We start from the raw sequence: 21,231 nt of genomic DNA on the forward strand, positions 1-21,231 counted from the left end.
AGTGTTAGCAGCGTCAGCTTTAGGGTCAGGACCCAGCAAACGAAGACCCGGGAAACAAAGACCAAGGGAGTCTCTCTGTGGGAGTCAAGACCCGGGAAACAAAGACCAAGGGAGTCACTCTGTGGGAGTCAAGACCCGGGAAACAAAGACCAAGGGAGTCTCTCTGTGGGAGTCAAGACCCGGGAAACAAAGACCAAGGGAGTCTCTCTGTGGGAGTCAAGACCCGGGAAACAAAGACCAAGGGAGTCTCTCTGTGGGAGTCAAGACCCGGGAAACAAAGACCAAGGGAGTCTCTCTGTGGGAGTCCCTCAAGGAAGACCTTAGAGGCCACGGTATAGTAGCTATGTGTCGTAATTCAATTATCTCTACTCATAGACGACGCCGCAATAGATCCTCTGCTCGGCATCGCAACCCATCCAATCTATGCCATTTACCCACCCTCGCCATCACTGACCTTGAAGTGATGGGAGGACTCTGGAATTGCCAGTCAGCGGTCAAAAAGGCAGACTCTATTTCGGCCTACGCGTCCCTCAATACCCTCCATTTCCTGGCCCTGACAGAGACTTGGATCACTCCAGAGAACTCTGTCACTCCTGCTGCCCTTTCCACTGTTTACTCTTTCTCACACACCCCTACCCTTCGGGGAGAGGAGGAGGGACTGGACTCCTCATCTCTCCGTTGTGGACCTATCAGGTCCTTCCACTAGAACACTTGGCCAGATCTGCATTTGAACTCCACGCTGTCACTGTCACCCTTCCTATTAATCTCTTCTTTTTGGTAATCTACCGTCCCCCTGGTCCCCTTCGTGACTTCTATGACGAAATGGATGCCCTTCTCAGCTGCTTTCTTGAAAATGGCACACCACTCGTTATACTTGGCGACTTTAACATCCTGCCAGAGAAGTTGTACTCACCTGAATTAACCAACTTTTTTGCCACCTTTGACTTAACACTATCCCCTTCTCCTCCCACACACAGGGCAGGGAACCAGCTTGACCTGATATTGACAAGGTCCTGTGGCACCTCTGCTCTCTCTGTTACCCCACTCCCCGTGTCTGACCATCATTTTGTTGCTTTTTCACTCCCCTTAAAGTCAACTCCCCCCCTCCTTTCTAGTCCCCACATTGTCACCACCCGCCGCAACCTCAAAACTCTCTCTCCCTCTACGTTTGCCTCAACTGTTCTGTCTTCACTACCTTCTATTGAACAATTCTCTCAACTATCCAGAGGATTCCTCTGACACCCTGCTATCCTCCCACCTGCCCCCTTGACACTATCCCTTCCTCCCTCCTCCAGGCTGTGTCAAACGACATCCTGCCATTTTTAACAGCACTTATTAACTCCTTCCTCACTTCTGGCATTGTTCCGACGTCTTTCAAGACTGCCAGAAAGAAGCCTCTCCTCAAAAAACCAACGCTTGATACCACTGACATCCAGAATTACAGACTGGTATCTCTTCTTTCATTCCTCTCTAAAACATTGGAACGTGCCGTCGCTAACCAACTGTCCTCCTATCTCTCATCTAGCAACCTGCTTGACCCTCACCAGTCAGGCTTCAAAAAAGCACACTCCACTGAGACGGCTCTCCTCGCGGTGACTGAGTCCCTCCGGGCGGCCAGAGCCTTGTCCCTCTCATCGGTTCTCATTCTCATTGACTTGTCTGCAGCATTTGACACTGTGAACCACCAGATCCTCCTCGCCACTCTCGCCGAGCTTGGCATAGCTGAATCTGCCCTTTCCTGGTTCACGTCCTACCTGATGAGTCGCACTTATCAGGTAACATGGAATGGCTCCTTGTCCAAAGCTTACACGCTTGATACAGGTGTCCTTCAAGGCTCGGTGCTGGGGCCTCTTCTGTTCTCCCTCTACACCAGATCGCTGGGCTCTGTAATTACATCCCACAGCTTTTCCTATCACTGCTATGCTGACGACACGCTATTTCTCTCCTTTCCCTCATCTGACAAAGCCCTGATTGCAACACGCATATCTGAATGTCTGGCAGAAGTCAGCACCTGGACAACTGCCCATCACCTGAGGCTTAACCTCAAAAAGACTGAGCTCTTCCTAATACCAGGGAAAGATTGCCCACACATGGACATACTGGTCACTGTTGAGAACATCACTGTATCTCCTTCTCCAACTGCCAAAAACCTTGGTGTAGTGTTGGACAATCAGTTGTGCTGCACCGCAAACATCACTGCGGTGGCCCGGTCCTGCAGATTTGCTCTTTACAACATCCGCAGGATCCGGCCCGTCCTCACAAGGGAAGCAGCTCAGCTTCTAGTCCAATCACTGGTCATCTCCCGTCTCGACTACTGCAACTCGCTCCTGGCTGGACTCCCTGCCTCTGCGATTAAACCCTTGCAGCGCATCCAGAATGCAGCAGCGCGCCTCGTGTTCAACCTACCAAAGTTCTCACATGTAACCCCCCTCTTCCGAGACCTCCACTGGCTCCCTGTAATAGCTCGCATCAGATTCAAGATGATGGTACTGGCATACAAGGCAGTCGATGGAACTGCCCCGCCTACCTCCAAGCATTAGTAAAGCCACACACCCCAGCTCGATCCCTCCGCTCAACTACCTCAGCCGGACGTCTGGTACCGCCATCGCTAAGAGCAAGCAAAGGTCGATCAGCAATGTCACAACTTTTCTCTGTTTTGGGACCTCAGTGGTGGAACGAGCTCCCTACCGATGTCAGGACTGCAGAGTCGCTCACCAGCTTCCGCAAAAGACTCAAAACTCACCTGTTCAGAGATCATCTCGACTCTGCATAGAAACCAATGCACAGCCACCATTGAATCTTGTACGTCCTGGCACTTGTACATTGCACTTATTCAAGGTGCTTAATTGTGTAGCATCTACAGTAGCTGCTATCGCTGCTTTACACGGGGAATGGGTTAGCCTAGCGATTGTAATACTTGCACTTGTTTCTATGAACGTCTTTACTGTACCAACAGCGATATGTTGTTTCACTTCTTATGACAAATGTACTCATTGTAACAAATGCACTTATTGTAAGTCGCTTTGGATAAAAGCGTCTGCTAAATGCCCTAAATGTAAATGTAAATATAAATCTGGCCCTGACCGATTATGTAGCCCAGGAAGGAGACGGATGGCACATAGAACTCGCACTTCTCCGCCTTAACATAAAGTCGGTTCTCCAGTAATCGCTGAAGAACCTGCCGATCATGAACCCGGTGCTCCTCCACGGATCTCGAGAAGATCAGGATGTCGTCAATGTATACGAACACGGAGCGATTCAACATGTCCCGGAGGACATCATTGACCAGGGACTGGAAGACAGCGGGGGCGTTGGTGAGACCGAAGGGCATGACCAGGTACTCAAAGTGGCCCAAAGGGGTGTTGAATGCAGTCTTCCACTCGTCTCCCTCCCGGATACAGACCAAGTGGTATGCGTTACGCAGGTCAAGCTTGGTGAAGACCGTGGCTCCGTGGAGGGGGACGAAGGCGGAACTAATGAGGGGCAAGGGGTACTTGTTCTTCACCTTGATGTTGTTCAAACCACGGTAGTCGATGCAGGGACGGAACGAGCCATCCTTCTTCCCCACAAAGAAGAACCCCGCTCCTACCGGTGAAGAGGATGGCCGGATGATCCCAGGTCGTTACACAGCCTGTACCCCAATCGATCTGGGGGTTGTGTGTTTTAAGCCAGGGGTAACCCAGAACGACCGGGGAGAAGGGGCTGGAAATTACCAGAAGCGAGATGTACTCGTGGTGATTACCTGAGACGAGTAGGTTGATCGGAACGGTACGGTGCTCCACCCGCGTGAGTGTCCTCCCGTCTAGCGCCAGGGTCTCGATTGGGGGATCAAGTGGAACAGTGTTGATGTTCAAACGAAGAACCAACTCCTGATCAATAAAACTCTCATCAGCTCCGGTTTCCAGGAGGATAGAGATCGGGAGGGTTTGATCCTGCCACAGGAGGACAGCTTCCAGGAGGGGATGGGAGATCGAGGGGTTACGGGAGCGGCTCTCCAGGATCCCTCGGGTTACTGGCAAGCCCGTTCTTTTCCCGAAAGCGAGGGAAAGGTTGCCCGGAGATGGCCCGGAAGACCGCAGTAGAGGCAGGAACCGGAGCGCATACGGCATTCCCTCTCCTCGGGGGAGAGATGCATGCGACCGATTTGCATGGGTTCGGGGGAGAGTCCCTGCTCGTGAAGGGGTGGAGCGGAAAACACAGGGGAGGGTTGAGGTATTGCAGGTGGTCCGAACGGGTGTGCAGAGGACGAGCGTAGACCTCTCTCTCTGCGGCGTTCGCGTAAGCGATTGTCCAAGCGAATGGAGAGAGCGATCAACTGATCAAGGTTTGTGGATTCCTCCCGAGAAGTCAGCTGGTCCTTGACGTCATCGGCGAGGGCATTTAGGAAAACCCCCTGCAGAGCTTCCTTGTTCCAGCCGCTCTCGGCCGCAAGGGTGCGGAACTCAATCGCGAAGGAGGCGACGCCGCGGGATCCCTGGCGAAGACGCAGAAGACACTGAGAGGCCTCTTTGCCCCGGACTGGGTGATCGAACACCTTGCGCATCTCCTTAGTGAAGGCGAAATAGTCTGAGCACACCGCGGAACCACGTTCCCACACGGCGGTCGCCCAGGCGAGGGCCTCACCTCGCAAGGAGCCGATCAGATAGGCGATCCGTGACTTCTCGGTGGGGTAGGTCTGGGGCTGTAGCTCGAAAACCAGAGAGCACTGAAGAAGGAAGGACCGACAGGAACCCAGGTCCCCTTCGTAGCGTTCGGGGGCTGGGATAAACGGCTCCCGGGAGGAAGCCGATGGACCAGTGGCATGGAATGGGGGTTCCGGAAAGAAGGGGCGCTGGGAGTGTACCGAGACGGTCAACTCACGGAGGTTGGAGGTGATCTCCTGCAGGATCTGCTCATGCTGCCCCAGGAGTGTCCCCTGATGGGAGAGCACCTGGCGGAATGCCTCTGTGTCCGCTGGGTCCATGATGGCCAGTTCGTACTGTTAAGGGGAACAGGACGTGGGGACCCAAATGCTGGACACAGGGAGGCAGAGACGGGGTAAGTGGAACGGGATTTATTGACAGGCAGGCAAGTAGTCAAGCAGGCAGGGGTCCGGTAACGGGCAGACAGTCAGGCAGAAGAGGGTTTGACGACAGGCGGGTAGTCAGGCAGGCAGGGGTCCGGTAACGGGCAGGCAGTCAGGCAGAGAGGGGTTCGACGACAGGCAGGTAGTCAGGCAGGCAGGGGTCCGATAGCGGGTAGGCAGTCAGGCAGGCGAGGACGAGACGGTAAGCGGGTAGTCAGGCAGGCAGGGGTCCAGTGTCAGGTGGGGAGCTACGAGAGAGGAGAGGTGGTTACCACAGGGGCAGGCTACGAAGCAGGGATTCAATAATGCTGGTAGGACGGATACTGACTGTGTAGACGTAACGACGAACTGGCGCCGGCTGAGGGGAAATCCCTGGCTGAAGTAGGGAATGGTGATTACAGATTGCAGCCTGGTGTGCCGGGAGAAGGGCCACTAGAGTCAAGTAATCGCTAGGTGGCGGTGTTGGACCGCGTAGCAGGACGCGGCGTGACACTCAAACTACTGCTGGTTGATAATTTCGATAGAATACATAGAATTCTATAAAAATGTGTTGAGAAAATATCCACGATAACAATAGATAGCAATTCATTAAATTATTTTATTTGCATCATTTAATCTTAGACCCTTAGTGAAAATATACGCTGTTTGCACTTCATACATGTACATTTATGACAAAATCGTGAGGACAAGGCTTGGCGGAACCTTCTGATGATGCACTTGTTTCCGACAGATGGACTTCTCTGAAACGCCGCTCAAGAAAGTCTGACAGTTGGCCTGGTACCGAGCAGGTTAGTTTGGTTTGATAAATTGCCATGGTTGCTTAGCGGAGATTCCCTTAAGTCAGGTTCATGGAACGCAACTCTAGCTGGAAGTAGCAAGGCTAAGCGAAATAAGACCGGCTTTGCCTTTAGCTTGGTTGATGAAAAACCCCTCTGGATCGGTCCAGGACATGTGGCGCACTTCCAGCCTAAAGAACCCTGAGTGTCAACATCCGAACGGTTTATATCGTGTTCTGGGGACATCTGGTGGTCACTGGGGGTCACTGCAGTGGAAACTAATTACAGTAGTACTCAACGTTTAACTGGATCGGATTTGAATTGAAGTCACAATGTCGCATTTCAACTTGCTTGTGGCTCAAAATGGCTGAGATATATCTATATTCAATCACAATCTATAACTGACTCACCAGAAATGCAGAATATACTAGTTCACTGACCCTGCTGCTGTCTGTGTTCTCCCTATCCCCCTCCTTCTCTACTTCTGCTGTTCTCTCTCTCTCTCTCTCTCTCTCTCTCTCTCTCTCTCTCTTGCTTCCTCAAGTACTTCCCCTTTCAACAGTTCGGTGTATGTGTATGTGTGTGTGTGTGTGTGTCTCTTTATTTAGAGGTGGTTAGGTAGTTGAAGGTCTTCTTCTGAGGCTCTCTGTTGGTTGCGTCCTAAGATGGCGTCCTCAGCTGTCTGGTGAAGACGAGGTGTTGCTTGCGTGCAGGCGCTCACACGGCCGTGGTAGGTATCACATCCTCACACAGGATGTGGTGTGGGTGGAACAGGAAACCACACACAAAAGTAGTATGTACAGTATTGTAACATCCACCTCACGTGGTGCAGCGTCGAATAAACAGCCGATGTCCGGCTTGCAATCCTGCTCTTTATTTGGTAAATCCACAGTTTATCTCCGATCACTGTTGGCCGTGACCACTCGTACATCCCGCCGTAACACAGGTCTCACTACCACCACCCGCCGCTTCCGGACCCTCCCTCACGTTGTCCCCCCCCCCCCTTCTCGCGAGACAATCCCTTATTAACCCCCACTAATAACATTAGTGCATAACCCAACACATGAGAACATTTGTATTTCTGCTGAACGCATAATAACCGAACCAAATTAACCCAGCTTGCTACAAAGCTCCCCCCCAACACAAAGTCTCTGAAACGGGCCGGCCGACGTCCCTGTCTCCGTGGCCGCGTGGGGGCCTCAGTCAGTGCCTTCTGGAGGGAGTTGAAGGCTTGTTGGCACTGTGGCGTCCAGGTGAAGTCCCTGTCCTTCTGCAGCAGGTGGTGCAGGGGGGCAGCTATGCAGGAGAAACCTCGCACAAACTTTCTGTAATATGAGGCCAGGCCGAGGAAGCTCTTCAGCTGTCGTTGGTCAGTTGGTGTCGGCCAGTCTCTCACTGCATGCACTTTCTCCTCCAGTGTGCTGATGCCTTCTCCCCCCAGTCTGTGACCCAAAAACTCCACCTCCTTCCTCATGAAGCGGCACTTATTCGGGTGTAATTTTAGGCCTGCCGCCGCCACTCTCTGCTGCACCAGCCTCAGCGATTCCAGGGCCGTTTGGAAGGAGCTCCCATGGGCCAGGATGTCGTCCAAATACACCAGACATCTCTGACGGGGGATGCCAGCCAGCACCCTGTCCATGAGTCTCTCGAAGGTGGCTGGGGCGTTGCACAGGCCAAAACTGAGGACCCGGAACTGCCACAACCCCCTGTCCGTACAGAAGTCAGTCTTTGGTCTTGCTTCAGGGCTGAGGGGCACCTGCCAGTATCCACTTCGCAGGTCTAGTGAAGAGAACCAGGAAGAGCCAGACACCAAGTCCAATGACTCATTGATCCTGGGTAATGGATGCTCCTCTTTTTCGACACCATCACCACTCCCGAGGCCCAGGGGCTGTCCGACGGTTCAATAATGCCATCTCTTTGCATCTCTTCAACCGCTCTGTCTGCAGCCTCACGGTGACCCATGGGGAGACGCCGGGGACGCGTCTTGATCGGCCATGCATCCCCAGTGTCTATTTCGTGCTGAACCAGGTGTGTCAGGCCCACTTCATTGTCTGTTAGTGCAAAAATGTCCATAAAGTCAGATAACACCTTCCACAGCTCCTCCTGCTGCCATTGCTCCAATTGGCCACAGTTCTGTCTCCATATCCCTCTCACCGCCGACAACCTGTCCGTTTCCCCCACCGTAGTTGACTGGGCTGGGGAAGATGATTCGGCATGTGCAGAGGGGGGCTGACCGTTGCTGGGGGCATGGGGCACTAGTGGCAGGAAGCTGCTAACAGGGGGGGTATTTCTCTCTACTGGGGTTTTTGTGTCATGGCAGTGTGTCTCCATGGCTGTCCTGACCAGGGGGTGTGGCTTTGGGGACTGGGTGGGCGGTATCAGCTTAACACTGGGGCCCCCGGGAAATGTCAATGTGTTCTTCCCCAGGTCCAGCAGACAGCGCGCAGCCCTCAAAAAGTCCAGCCCCAGTATGCAGGGGTCCTGCACCTGCGCCACCCATACAGTGAAATCCACTGACAGACCTCCCACATTTAACGTCACCCTCCCCTTACCAAGCATAGGGGCCAACTTACCAGTTGCTGTCCTCAGCTGCACTATAGTCTGCTCCAACTGTGTCCCCGCCGGAACTACATCTGGCCTCATCAGTGTTGCTGTGGAGCCCGTGTCCACAAGGGCTGTATGTGGGGCCCCGTGCATGGTGACGGGAACATGGCAGAAATTCCCAGAATGAGTCCAACCCACCACCATCGTGGATTCTGTGTTATCGTCTGCTTCAGGGGGGAGTGGAGCCCCTCTCCCCCATCTGTGCTGTTGGGCCCCTCAATCCTTTGCGGCAACAGCACAGGACACGGTGCCCGGGGTCCGTACTGTCCCATCTATACGGGCCCCGGGCCGTTTCCCTGGTCTTTGGAATGCTTGGAGCACTGTCTGAGGAGATGGTCAGGTTGTCCGCATCCCCAGCAGACCAGGGGGCAATGGCGAGGTTGTGTGGCACTTTGCGGCGAATGCATGGAGACAGCCCGAATTAATTTGGTAATTTCAGCCACCCATGCAGGCTTTACTTCGGCTGCATCAGTGCATGCAGCGGTTCTCACCGTAGGACCACTCTCCTCAGGGCTGCCTCCCATGGTCCCGCCCCCCACAATCTCCCACTCCAGAGCCAGTTCCAGAGCCTCTTGTATGGAGCGGGGATGGGTGAGCTGGGTCTGAATGTGCAGCTCCCTGGGGGTTATGGCTTGGACAAACTGGTCCCTGGCAAGCTCCGTCTGTATTTCCGGGGGCATGTGGGCATAAACCCTCCTGGCTAGAGTTTCAATGTCATTAGCTAGCACACGGAGGGGCTCCCCAGGCCGCCGGCGCCTGATGGAACAGTATACTCGTTACAGTATGTATGCTTAATGAATAACAATGAACACTAATGGTGTCTATTGTGAATTTCATGGCTGCACCATTTCACAGATTCATACATTAAATGATCATTACAAAGCAACCGCAAAGGCAATGCACGGCAGAGGAGTAACGGCATGAAACTGAAACACTGAACTGAAACAAGTGAACTGAAACGATTGAACTGAAATTAATTTAACAGAACTGGATTAATCAACATAAAATTAAACAGAAAGAATTAAACAGGATCAAATTCAACCAAAATAATTACACAAAGTGAATTAAACTGAACAGAATTAATATGAATGGATTAAACGTGACAGAAATCAACTGGACAGAATTCAGATGATAGAATGAGCCTGAACGTGATTCCACTCAAAGAATGAAACCGAGCAGAACCAGCAGAGAGCAGAACCAGCTGAGAGCAGAACCAGCGGAGAGCAGAACCAGCAGAGAGCAGAACCAGCACAGAGCAGAACCAGCACAGAGCAGAACCAGCTGAGAGCAGAACCAGCAGAGAGCAGAACCAGCTGAGAGCAGAACCAGCAGAGAGCAGAACCAGCAGAGAGCAGAACCAGCAGAGAGCAGAACCAGCAGAGAGCAGAACCAGCACAGACCAGAACCAGCTGAGAGCAGAACCAGCAGAGAGCAGAACCAGCACAGAGCAGAACCAGCACAGAGCAGAACCAGCAGAGAGCAGAACCAGCAGAGAGCAGAACCAGTGTGGAGGGTCAACCTACCGCTGGTTGAAGAGCTGAGAAGGAGCAGGGGGAGGAGCCATGTGCTGGACCTCATGGTGGCTCCTGAGACAGACCCCCCAGACCAGACCCCCCAGACCAGACCCCCCAGACCAGACCCTCTCCTCAGACCAGACCCCCCGGACCAGACCCCCCAGACCAGAACCCCCAGACCCTCTCCTCTCCTCAGACCAGACCCCCCAGACCAGACCCTCTCCTCAGACCAGACCCTCTCCTCAGACCAGACCCCCCAGACCAGACCCCCTCCTCAGACCAGACCCCCCAGACCAGACCCCCTCCTCAGACCAGACCCCCCAGACCAGACCCTCTCCTCAGACCAGACCCTCTCCTCAGACCAGACCCCCCAGACCAGACCCCCTCCTCAGACCAGACCCCCCAGTCCAGACCCCCCAGACCAGACCCCCCAGACCAGACCCTCTCCTCAGACCAGACCCTCTCCTCAGACCAGACCCCCCAGACCAGACCCCCTCCTCAGACCAGACCCCCCAGACCAGACCCCCTCCTCAGACCAGACCCCCCAGACCAGACCCCCTCCTCAGACCAGACCCTCACAGCTTGTTCCTCACAGAGAGAAAACTAACTTGAGATCTCTTCTGCTTCCTCCTACTCACTCACTGTCTCACTCTCTTGCTGTCTCACTCTCTTGCTGTCTCACTCTCTCGCTGTTTCACTGTCTCTCTGTCTCTGTCTCTTTCTGCGTCTTTGTGTCTCTCAATTTGTATAGCTCTTAATGTCTCTCTCTCTCTCACTCTCTCTTTCTCTCTCTCTCTCTCTCTCTAAACCCGTGACCAGCGCTGAGAGGGGAGGCTCCTCTGGGTTTTTTCCACTGCGTGTCAAACCGTTCAGATCACTTCCTCAGAACAGCCTGCTGCAGCGAGGAGCCTTTCTTTCTCTCTCTTTCACCTGATTAACTTGTTTTATGAGCACTTTAACCTCCGTTTCTTCCCATACATTTATACTTTCACAACTTTATACCGTATGGACGCAATATAATCCCGGAGTAGATACGATAAGGTAAGGTAGGCTGACAGTTTACAAGCGTTTATATTGTCTTTAGGTTACTGGTATATAATAATCAACCATTTTACTAGCGTTTGTATTGTCTTTAGGTTACTGGTGTATAATAATCAACCAGTTTACTAGCATTTATATTGTCTTTAGGTTACTGATATATAATAATCAACCAGTTTACTAGCGTTTATATTGTCTTTAGGTTACTGGTATATAATAATCAACCAGTTTACTAGCGTTTATATTGTCTTTAGGTTATGTATATGATAATGAACAACCAGCTTACTACCGTTAATATTGTCTTTACGTTACTGGTATATAATATTGATCTCATATTTGTATATGTCCATTGGCGTCAGTTTGGTTTGAAATGTGGTGGGGACAGAGACGCAATCTGGAGTGCTTTTTCAGAAGTGCTGGGTACATTGAGGATGCACCTTATTTTTCTTTAGCTCAGGTCATGAAAGGTTCTGAAAGACGGGATACCCATGTAGCTTACTAATATAAAATTTATACAAAAAAATGATGTCTGACACGTTTTACGAAGAAAGTGTTTTCAAAAAGCATTGGACATGATGACCCACTATGTTCTGCTCCATGATGCACTCAATGTTGACGTGACATGGCATGAGCTATACCAACATAAACAAAGAGGAGCTTATTACCTACGTGTTTAAATTCAGAAGGGGCAAACGTAGCTACACATAGCACTACAAATAGATTGAAAAAGCTAAAAATAATAATAGCTGAACGCAGGCCCGCCGACAGGGGGGGACAAACGGGTACGTTGTCCCGGGCCCTGGACTGGCCCTGGAATGGGGGGTGCCCATAACTGGACCCCCATGAAGTTGGGATTAATTATTGTATGTATACTTCAAAATGTGTTGATTTAGAGAAGAAAAGTGCTTTATTTGCATTCAATTAATGACTCCTAGATTGTTTGCCTTCATTGCCCTTGAAAAAACGGCCAATAACCCCCTATCACCCCATGCCAAAATGGTTTGGTCTTTGGAGAAGAAAAAAGACGACATCATTCCATTAGTGGTCAGTGCGCGAGTTGATTCAACATGCACAAGTCAGGAGCCCTGAAAAAAAAAGAAAGGCGAAAAAGAGGGGAAGAAGCCGAAAGCCTGAGGGGATCTCTTTATACATATTTCAGAAAAGACTCAGGTGATGCTGCAGGTACCAGTAAAGGCAGCTGTGCAGCACAGCCAGGTAAGACACGGCCAAGTTTTTCCAGCCCCGTCGTCAAGTAACACAGGCACAGGCGGCGTGTCAAACATATCAGCGCAGCACCACATGAGCAAGTCACACGGAGATCAATATCAGACAGACAGGGGGCATTGAATAATTTGATAACCACAAAGGCTTTATTACACTGTGTTTCATACACCTATATCTAATTGAATCTTAGAATATGCACATTACCCCGCAAATAGGCCCATGTCCAAATCAAATGTTTCAGGCAGGCACGCGCTGCACACTCCAATCAGGCTGAATTGATTTGAGAATCATTCCCAGTCAGCTGAATTACAGCCAGTGTAACGCGGCTCATGGTTTAAAATAAGCCAGTGGCATGGCAACATGTGAAATTGCCAAAGTCAAATACAAAAAATTATATGAAAGATTCCCAGAACATGAAAGAAATGTGGCACACAAACATTGCTATTGGAAATGGAAAAACCTGCAACATTCTGTCTTACATACAGCTGGAATTGATAGTGAACAACAGAAATTGCTGGACACAGAAATTGAAAAAAACAAAGCACTACTGAAGCGACTGCTGGGTGTGACCCTGTACTTGGCCTTCAGAAATATGCCATTCAGGGGCAGCTCAAACAAAATTGATGAACCAGATAATGGTAATTTCATGGGCTTAATTGAGCTATTATCGAGGTATGACGCTGTCCTAAAGGATCATGTGGAAAACATCAGACAGCAGCGGCTACAGGGCAAAAGGCTGCAAGCACATTACCTCTCACCTGACAGCCAAAACGAGTTCATTGAACTTTGTGCACAACGTGTCCTGAAGGCTATTTTGAAGGAAAGGCAAGAGACCTCATTTTATTCAATTATGTGTGATGCAACCCCAGACATCTCTAATGTGGAGCAAAATGTATTGTTACTGAGGTATGTCAGTCAAACCTCCACTGAAAATGCATGGGAAATTAAGGAGCGTTTCCTTCAGTTCAAAGATTTTTCCAAAAAAACAGGAGAGGAAATAGCCAACATGATGGAGGAAGCACTTGACCAGCATGGAATAGACCTAGCTGATTGTAGGGGTCAGTGCTATGACAATGGTGCAAACATGGCTGGAAAGGTGAAAGGGGTGCAAGCGCGCATACTAGATAAGAACCCCTTGGCCAGATTCTCCCCATGTGCATCTCACACCTTAAACTTGGTTGGTGTCCATGCTGCCAGAGCTTGCCCAGAAGTTGATCTTTTCTTTGGCTTTGTAAATCAGCTGTACAAACTGTTCAGTGGAAGTCCTCAACGGTGGGGAATCCTCAAAAAAGTTTTGGGATGTTGTCTTCACCTCTTATCAGACACGCGATGGAGTGCTCGGATTGAAGCTGTGCGCCCAGTGGCAAAACATTTGCCAAGCGTGATACAGGCACTTGACACACTCATTTCAACAGGAAACCTGAGCAATGACACAAAAGCTGAGGCACATGGGCTGAAAACCTACTTTCAATCCTTTAATGCTGTCTTGCTCCTCACATTTAGGACGAAGGTGCTACAATGCATCGAGGACAGGAACATTATAAGTCAGTCCTCAACAATCTCATTGGATGTCCAAGCAGCTAATATTAAAGAGTTGGAGGGGGAGATTGCATTATTGCGTTCCTCTTGGAACAATTTTTTGAAAGAGGCAACTGCTGTTGCCACTGACATGGGCATCAGTGCCAAGATTGAAGTGAAGACTCGAAAGAGGAAACACTTTTTTGATGAGCAACAGACAGAGACAGAGGTGCAAAGCCCAGAGGACCTCTTTCGGGACAAAGTGTTTAATGCTGGAATGGACAGTATAATGTCCCACTTAGAAACAAGATTTCAGTCCATGCAGCAGATCTGCAGTGAGTTCTGTGTCCTCTGGAAGTTCAGGGAGATGCCGGAGGACAGCATCAAGGAAGCCTGCAAAAATCTCACTGAAAAGTACAAGAGTGACCTGACGGAGTCCATTCAAGACCAAATCCTGCACATTAAAAAAATATACAGTGCAACATTCAAAGAAAATCTTGGATCCCTGGATCTTTTGAATGCCATATACGAAATGGGGCTTCAGAGCATTTATGGGGAACTCTGCATTTTGCTCAGGATCTTCCTGTCCATGCCAGTGACTGTGGCTGGAGGTGAGCGAGCCTTCAGCAAATTGAAGCTAATAAAAAACTACTTGCGCTCAAAGATGTCACAGGAGAGGCTCAACGGGCTGGCAATGCTTTCCATAGAGCACAAGCTTGCAAAGAAGCTGGACTTCAATGACCTCATTGATGACTTTGCCACCACAAAAGTCCGGCGCATGGCATTTCGCACCTAAATAGTTGCACACAAAGTTAATGTTAAAATGTTCAAATAAATTGTTTGTTGAGTAAAGAGTATTTTTTTGAATTTCCGTCATTTAAGGGTAGGGTAGGGACTGAGAAAGTAGAGGTGTGTGTGTTTTTTTTTTTTTGAGAGAATTTTGTCCCGGGCCCAGCCAAACCTGTCAGCGGCCCTGGCTGAACGCTATATATCACATCATGAGCTGGCTGTTCTCAATTCACAACACACATCCATCCAATCTACAGGGCATTCTGACCGAAACCCATGCACTCCCCCCCCCCCCCCCCAACCACACAGACACAATTATTCCAGAATTCAAGCAAAGCGAATGACCAAAAGTCACTTTGAGTCAACAAGAGACTGACTCCACCGACTCCACTATCGTAATATCCACTAGTCTATACCCAACATCGTAAGAACGCAAACACTGGATAATTTAAGTTAAGCTACTTGGAGGCTATGGCTAGTAGTACTATTTCAAGTTAAAACAGCTGACCACATGAGGGCAAAAAATGATCTTGCCAAAGTACCAGCAAATCTTAAGCAATAAATATCGCATCTTACCTTTTTTAATGTGCCAGTGGTCTGCAGATGTATCCCGCGGGGTTGCCTGCATGCCTGCTGCCTAACCACATCCATTTAGTTCAACAGGTTTTCGCTCTGATACTGTCCATCCGTGGTACTAACGGTCTGGTGTTTTTTTCCTATGTATTCAGGCTAAAATTAATTGACGGTCTGATGCCTCATCATTGCATACCAGCCATAGAGTATTGGTATTAATATCTCATTCATTGTCCAAGCCAGGCTGGCGCCTCATACAAAAATAATCCACAACTACGGTGCTGCAGAGGGGGCATCTAGTCACGACTGAAAAAAGACGAGATAGCGATAAAACCAGAGCCCGACATTCTCTCATCCTACATAGTTAATTATACAGCATAATGTCAAAAAGGAGTGGACAGGACATAAAGAGCTTTTTTTAAAGCTAAGCAGTTGAAGCTGACGTGCACAGTAAGTGTGCTAGTGTCTTATGAGCTCAGCTAAATTAATATTATTCTAGAAATATGTCATTCTTGAGTTTTTTTAGCTAGCTAGCCTCTACCAGCGCGACACACTGTTGGCTAGCATGCCTAGTGCTACCGGATTGTTTTGCCCTATGTGCTTTAACGTTTAGCTTTCCTATTTAAATTAATTTTGAATTTATAACAGTACGGATGATTTATTTTATTTTCACTTCGATGACGTTTTGTTAGCAGTTTGCAGACTCCCCACTAGATGGTCGTAAATCATCCATATTATTTGTACCAAGTAACAACCATGGTACCAGGCAACCGCACACTTCAAACCAATATTTTGTCAAAAACCAATTACAATATTGATAACATATATACCACAACCAACATACCGTCATAGTGGTCATATCATTACAATAAAGGTTACAAGACTTTTGTTTGCACACCACATAAATCACATAAAATAGAGGGCATAATCAATTGAGTTAACAATCTTTTTTTTTATTTATAAGGAACAGGAACAAAGTGCATCAGAGCTTAATGAAAGGCAGGAACTGGTAGATCATGGCAATGAAGAGGTGAGTTGGCAGAAACAAGTTCCTAAAAGGAGGAAACACTGCATTTTAAAATAAATAAATAAGACAGAGCTAAATCAATTAAGTTATCAACAATCTTCTGTCTTTGGTAACATTTTATCAGGGAGAGGATCTAAGTCAATCAGTACTTAGTGAATGCCAGGAAATTGTGGATGATGACAATGGAGAGGTGAGGTCAACATGTAACTGAAGAAAAAAACAATATTTTTTAGAGCAGTGCTTGTAATGACATTTTGAGCATGTTAACAGGCCAAGAGCATGGCTTAAAATATAAATTAGCATTGTGACTTGCCTGGATGGACTCGTCACAAGGACATTTTCCCGTTATTGGCTGCTCACAGTACTCAGTCACCCTAGAAAAACAAACCTGTGTGTTAATTGACAGATTTCCATTAAAACAACACTACATGAACGACAATATTTCACCCTGTGACATTAAAGTATGATTCAATACATTGAAACAAGTTACATTCAATTTTTAAATGGTCTGTGTCAGGAACAGGACCCCGGCCCATCTGAGACAAACCAATAATTGCAGGAACAGGCAGATGAGCATGACGAGGTGAGGCCCTCAAATGTCTTGAAAAAGACCTGATCGTATTCAAATAAACATACAGACAGGCAGCAACAATGATCTTAAAACAATTCAATACTGAAATATGCATTCTGTTTGCCAAATATGCAGTCCTCAATCCTACTGGACTACTCCACAAAAATACAACTATTAACAACTATTTACACACTGAACGATTTACACTTACTCACATCCAATAAACTAATTACATTTCAGGAGCAGCCAGCTACTCAAACTGAGGGGATCTGCCTTGAACACCCATTGGATGGCCCGTACCAGCCCAGTGCAAGAGAAATTGAGCCACAAACTCTGCTGAATAGGACTCCTACATTCCAAGATATTTGGTATAAATCATTCCCTTGGCTGCACTACAGCCAGCAAGTTAAGGGTGTTTTGTGTTTCCCCTGTATGACTGCTTTTGCAAACCAGAAGTCGACATTGGCCAAAATCGCAGAAAAAACATTAATCTCTGCAGGGTTCCGAAACTGGAAAAAAAGTAGGGAATCATTCAGCACACACCAAAACAGCAAGGCACATTTAATTGCCCTCAACACACAGGCGCACACAAAGGATTCCATAAGAATTAAACTGTGCCGCCCTTCAGCAAGGGCTCAAGAGGCAGCCAGGTTAGCTCTTTTACAAGTTGTAGGTGCGGTAAGGTACCTCTCCAAACAGGGCTTGGCTCTTAGAGGCCATGCCAATATGGATGGAAACTTCCAAAATTATCTCCGAGATAAGGCAGAGGATGACCCCAACCTTGCAAGCTGGCTGAAGAGAGAGCATCCCTACACAAGCCCTGAAATACAAAATGAGTTACTGAGCATTATAGGTCATTTTATAATTAGGGGGATAGCCGCAGAGATTTTTTCCTTACCTGTGCTGCAGTATTCCCTCATAATGGACGGCACACAGGACGTCAGTGGAACAGAGCAGATCTCCATCTGCCTCCACTATGTGGACCAAGATCTGGAACCAAGGGAGGAGTTTGTAGGGTTGTACGAGGCCTCTTCCACAACTGGCGAGCATCTTTGGAAAATTGCCTCCGATGTGCTGCTCCGTCTCAATCTTCCACTCTCGGGTCTTCGTGGCCAAACCTATGATGGAGCAGCAAACATGTCAGGGCACCTATCTGGGATGCAAGCTTTGGTCCGCAGAGAACAGCCGCTTGCCACTTTTGTCCACTGTGGTCCTCACTGTGTGAATCTGGTCACGCAAGCAGCCTGCTCATCCACACCAGTTGTGCGAGATGACCTCCAGTGGATCCATGACCTGGGATGTTTGTTTGGCCAGTCTGGGAAATTCAAAACAATCTTTAAACAGATAGCCATATCTGAAAATGGTTCATTCACCACAATTAAGCCATTGTGTGCTACCAGATGGACTGTGCGAACGCCAGCGATCAAGTCGGTCCTCACCCAATACGAGGTGATCTTGGCTGCATTGGAGGAGTTGGCTTCCTCGAAAGGGGTCACAGCTCCTCGAGCAAGTGGCCTTCTTGACCATCTGCATAAAGGCAACACGGTACTTGGCCTTATCCTTGGGCAGGATATTCTCCTGCAGCTTGAAGGTCTTAATAAGAGCTTGCAAGGGAGGGCAGTAACAATTGGCGGGATGTTAGAGGCTGTTGATTGCACAAGAAAAGCGTTTGTGGCACAGAGAACAAGCGAGAAATTTATGAGGCTTTACTCAAGAGCTGTAGAACTCACCACATCTCTTGATCTGCAGCCAATAAATCTTCCACAAGTACGGAAACCACCTAACCGATATGGTGGGCCTGCAAACAGCCACACCCCATCTTCGGCAGAGGACTCTTTCAGGGTGCAATTTTTCTCTGCCATCGATACAGCAAGCATGCAGCTGGATGAGAGGTTCAACCAAGAGGGCCTTGGTCGTTTGGCCATGTTGGAGCAACACCTAGTGTCTGGGAAAATTAGCGAGGTAGTAGAGCTTTACCCAGAATTGGATGCACAGCTGCTGCAAGTGCAACTAACTATGCTGAAGGCAAATGACAAGTTCAATTCTAGTCAAGAAGTCACTAATGTCTTGAAGACCATGGCACCAGAAGTTAGGCGGCTGTTTACCCAAGTGGAGGCTCTTCTTGCGAAGCGGAGCGAAGCTTCAGTGCCCTGCGTCGTTTGAAGAATTGGCTCCGCTCCACGATGTTGCAGTCACAACTCAACAGTGTGTCTGTCTGCCATGTCCACAAGGAGAAGCTAGAGAAAATAACAAGACAGAAAATAGCCACTGCCTTCATTGCCACATCGGAGAGGCGTGCACATTTGTTTGGGGCATTTTAAAACACAGAATATGCAATAGGCTTACGTTTGTTTGTATTTAGTAGTTGTCCAGCGTGGCATAATTTGCACACACACCCCAGTTTTGTGTTCTTCAAGAATTTGCACAAAGAAAAACAGTTTTTCAGGGTTCTTCTTGCATAAATTGTATTTAGTAGTTGCCCAGCAGTTTTTCTGGGTTATTATTGTATATATTGTGTAACACACACACACACACACACACACACACACACACACACACACACACACACACACACACACACACACACCCTTTATGTTCTGCTAGAATTTCTGTGCAATCAAAAAGCTTTTCTGTTTATTTTGCCAATCAATTAAAAAAAAAAATGCTGAACCCACATCCATGTCTGGTCACAGTTCTTACTTCGGTATTTTCACAACGTAATGCATATGCAACCACCTTTTTTCAGTCCTTGCAAAGGCACTTGCAGCAGGTCTGGTCTGGAGAAGGATAATAAAATGGATTGCATCAGTGTCAGAAACATAACCACTAGGCCTACATACTTGGAATTGTGTTACACTAGCTCATCAATAACAAGCTTAGATAAGCTTAACTTTGGTAAAATAAAATGTTACCATATGGGAAGACTGGCTGAGGGTAGTGTAGCATTAATGTTACCTTATCTAAACTCTAACTGCATCTAAGATGATACAATTATCTAATGCTATCGCTAACAGCCGGCAGATCCAACTTGACTGTGGCAGCTAGGCCTACTTGGCTTCTAGAAGCTAGTAGTCAAACTACGTCAAAGGAGTTGTACAGATTGTCATCATGAATAAATCTAAATACGTTACGTTACCTCCTCCGGACCTCCTCTCCTCAAATGCAGGCTGCAACCGCAGCAGATTGTCCATGGAAGTGCGAAGCAAGCAGTCAGGTTCAGATTGCAGAGAGAAGGAGCCGCCCACCGTACCACCCACCCCTCCCCCATTCTAGAACTACTCATCCAAATGTTAGTTGTTGCAAATTGTTGACGGCTGTGTGCCGTATCCGGATACTTTTTGTGGATTGGTTGGCATCTGTCTCGCCGCGCTATTAACTTAATTTTTAATTTTTATTTTTATTTATTTTTTTATTTATTTATTTATTTATTTTCTGGGGGGGACAAAATTAATCTTGCCGAAAACTGGTGGGGACGCGTCCCCGGCGTCCCCGGAGTAATCGACGCCTATGTATATGTCTCCGTGTATCGCTTATCAATTAAAGACAGAGTTTACTGTAGAGAATACAACGTTAGTTCATGTTTCACTGCTTTTCTGAGCCGTGTGGTTTGTCTTGATGCTACTCCGAATTAAAAGAAGGACCTGACAGAAGTCCTTTCAATGTGCTGATGTTTAAAAAAGTTCAATATTTGTGCGGATTGACTATCGATGTGTTGAGCTTCACCAGTTGATTTATATGGGATCTGTGGTTCAGTAAAGTGACAGAATTCAGACTTTGTTCCAGTGGAGAAATTATTCTAACGTTCTTTACTTTTAATTGTACCGCAATGCATCCTTTTAAGTCTATTGCATATCTTTTTTGTGTTGTAAGTTAAGCACAGTTACAGTCTCCAAGGTGTTTAATTCTTCACCTGTCATCTGCTGTACACATCTGTACTGTAGTGAGGGCAGTGTGGTTATGTTGTGGGGTTCATATTGATGGTCTATGACGTCCATAACGCTTTAGTGTGACGCAGTCACAATGATCTTCTCTCTCAATAAACAGCTAAAGTTCAGGAGGCAAATGAAGTGATGGATGAGTTGTGTTTGTGTCCAGGTCTCCAGTCTACTATGGATGAGGAGAGAGAGGAGGGGGGTTCTACCTCTAAAACCACTCTGTCTGGGGAACATGGCCGCCGGAGCAAAGCTAAGAGGTAAGAAGAGGATCTCTCTGTCTGCGACTGTTGTCCATCTCAGAGATCAGCAGTGATGCATCATGACTCCATCATTAGTCTGAGTAAAAGCTGTGTGTGTGTGTGTGTGTGTGTGTGTGTGTGTGTGTGTGTGTGTGTGTGTGTGTGTGTGTGTGTGTGTGTGTGTGTGTGTGTGTGTGTGTGTGTGTGTTGAAGCCCAGAGCAGCAGCAGAGAGCAGACTCCCCTGGATCCAGCTCCAGCTGTGACTCCTTTGAGAGTGCCCCCGCTATGGAACATCCTGATAACTCTAAAGATCGAAACCAGTCTATTGAGAGGAGGTAAGGATTTATCAGAGATCAT

The 21,231-nt window shown here is 48.2% G+C and overlaps 1 protein-coding gene across 1 annotated transcript in view; it reads left to right on the top strand.

Annotated features, from left to right (window-relative positions):
* Nucleotides 1-21,231, top strand: part of LOC307080745 (uncharacterized protein) — a gene marked incomplete at its 3' end in the record, with an annotated part of 111,726 nt that overhangs the window by 66,310 nt on the left and 24,185 nt on the right. Inside the window, exon 2 of the mRNA XM_079743609.1 lies at nt 21,087-21,209. Within this exon, the coding sequence (XP_079599735.1) occupies nt 21,087-21,209 (123 nt within the window). The remainder of the gene's footprint in view (nt 1-21,086; nt 21,210-21,231) is intronic.

Source organism: Pollachius pollachius, assembly GCF_949987615.1.
Source record: "Pollachius pollachius genome assembly, chromosome: 9".
NCBI classification, from domain to species: Eukaryota; Metazoa; Chordata; class Actinopteri; order Gadiformes; family Gadidae; genus Pollachius; species Pollachius pollachius.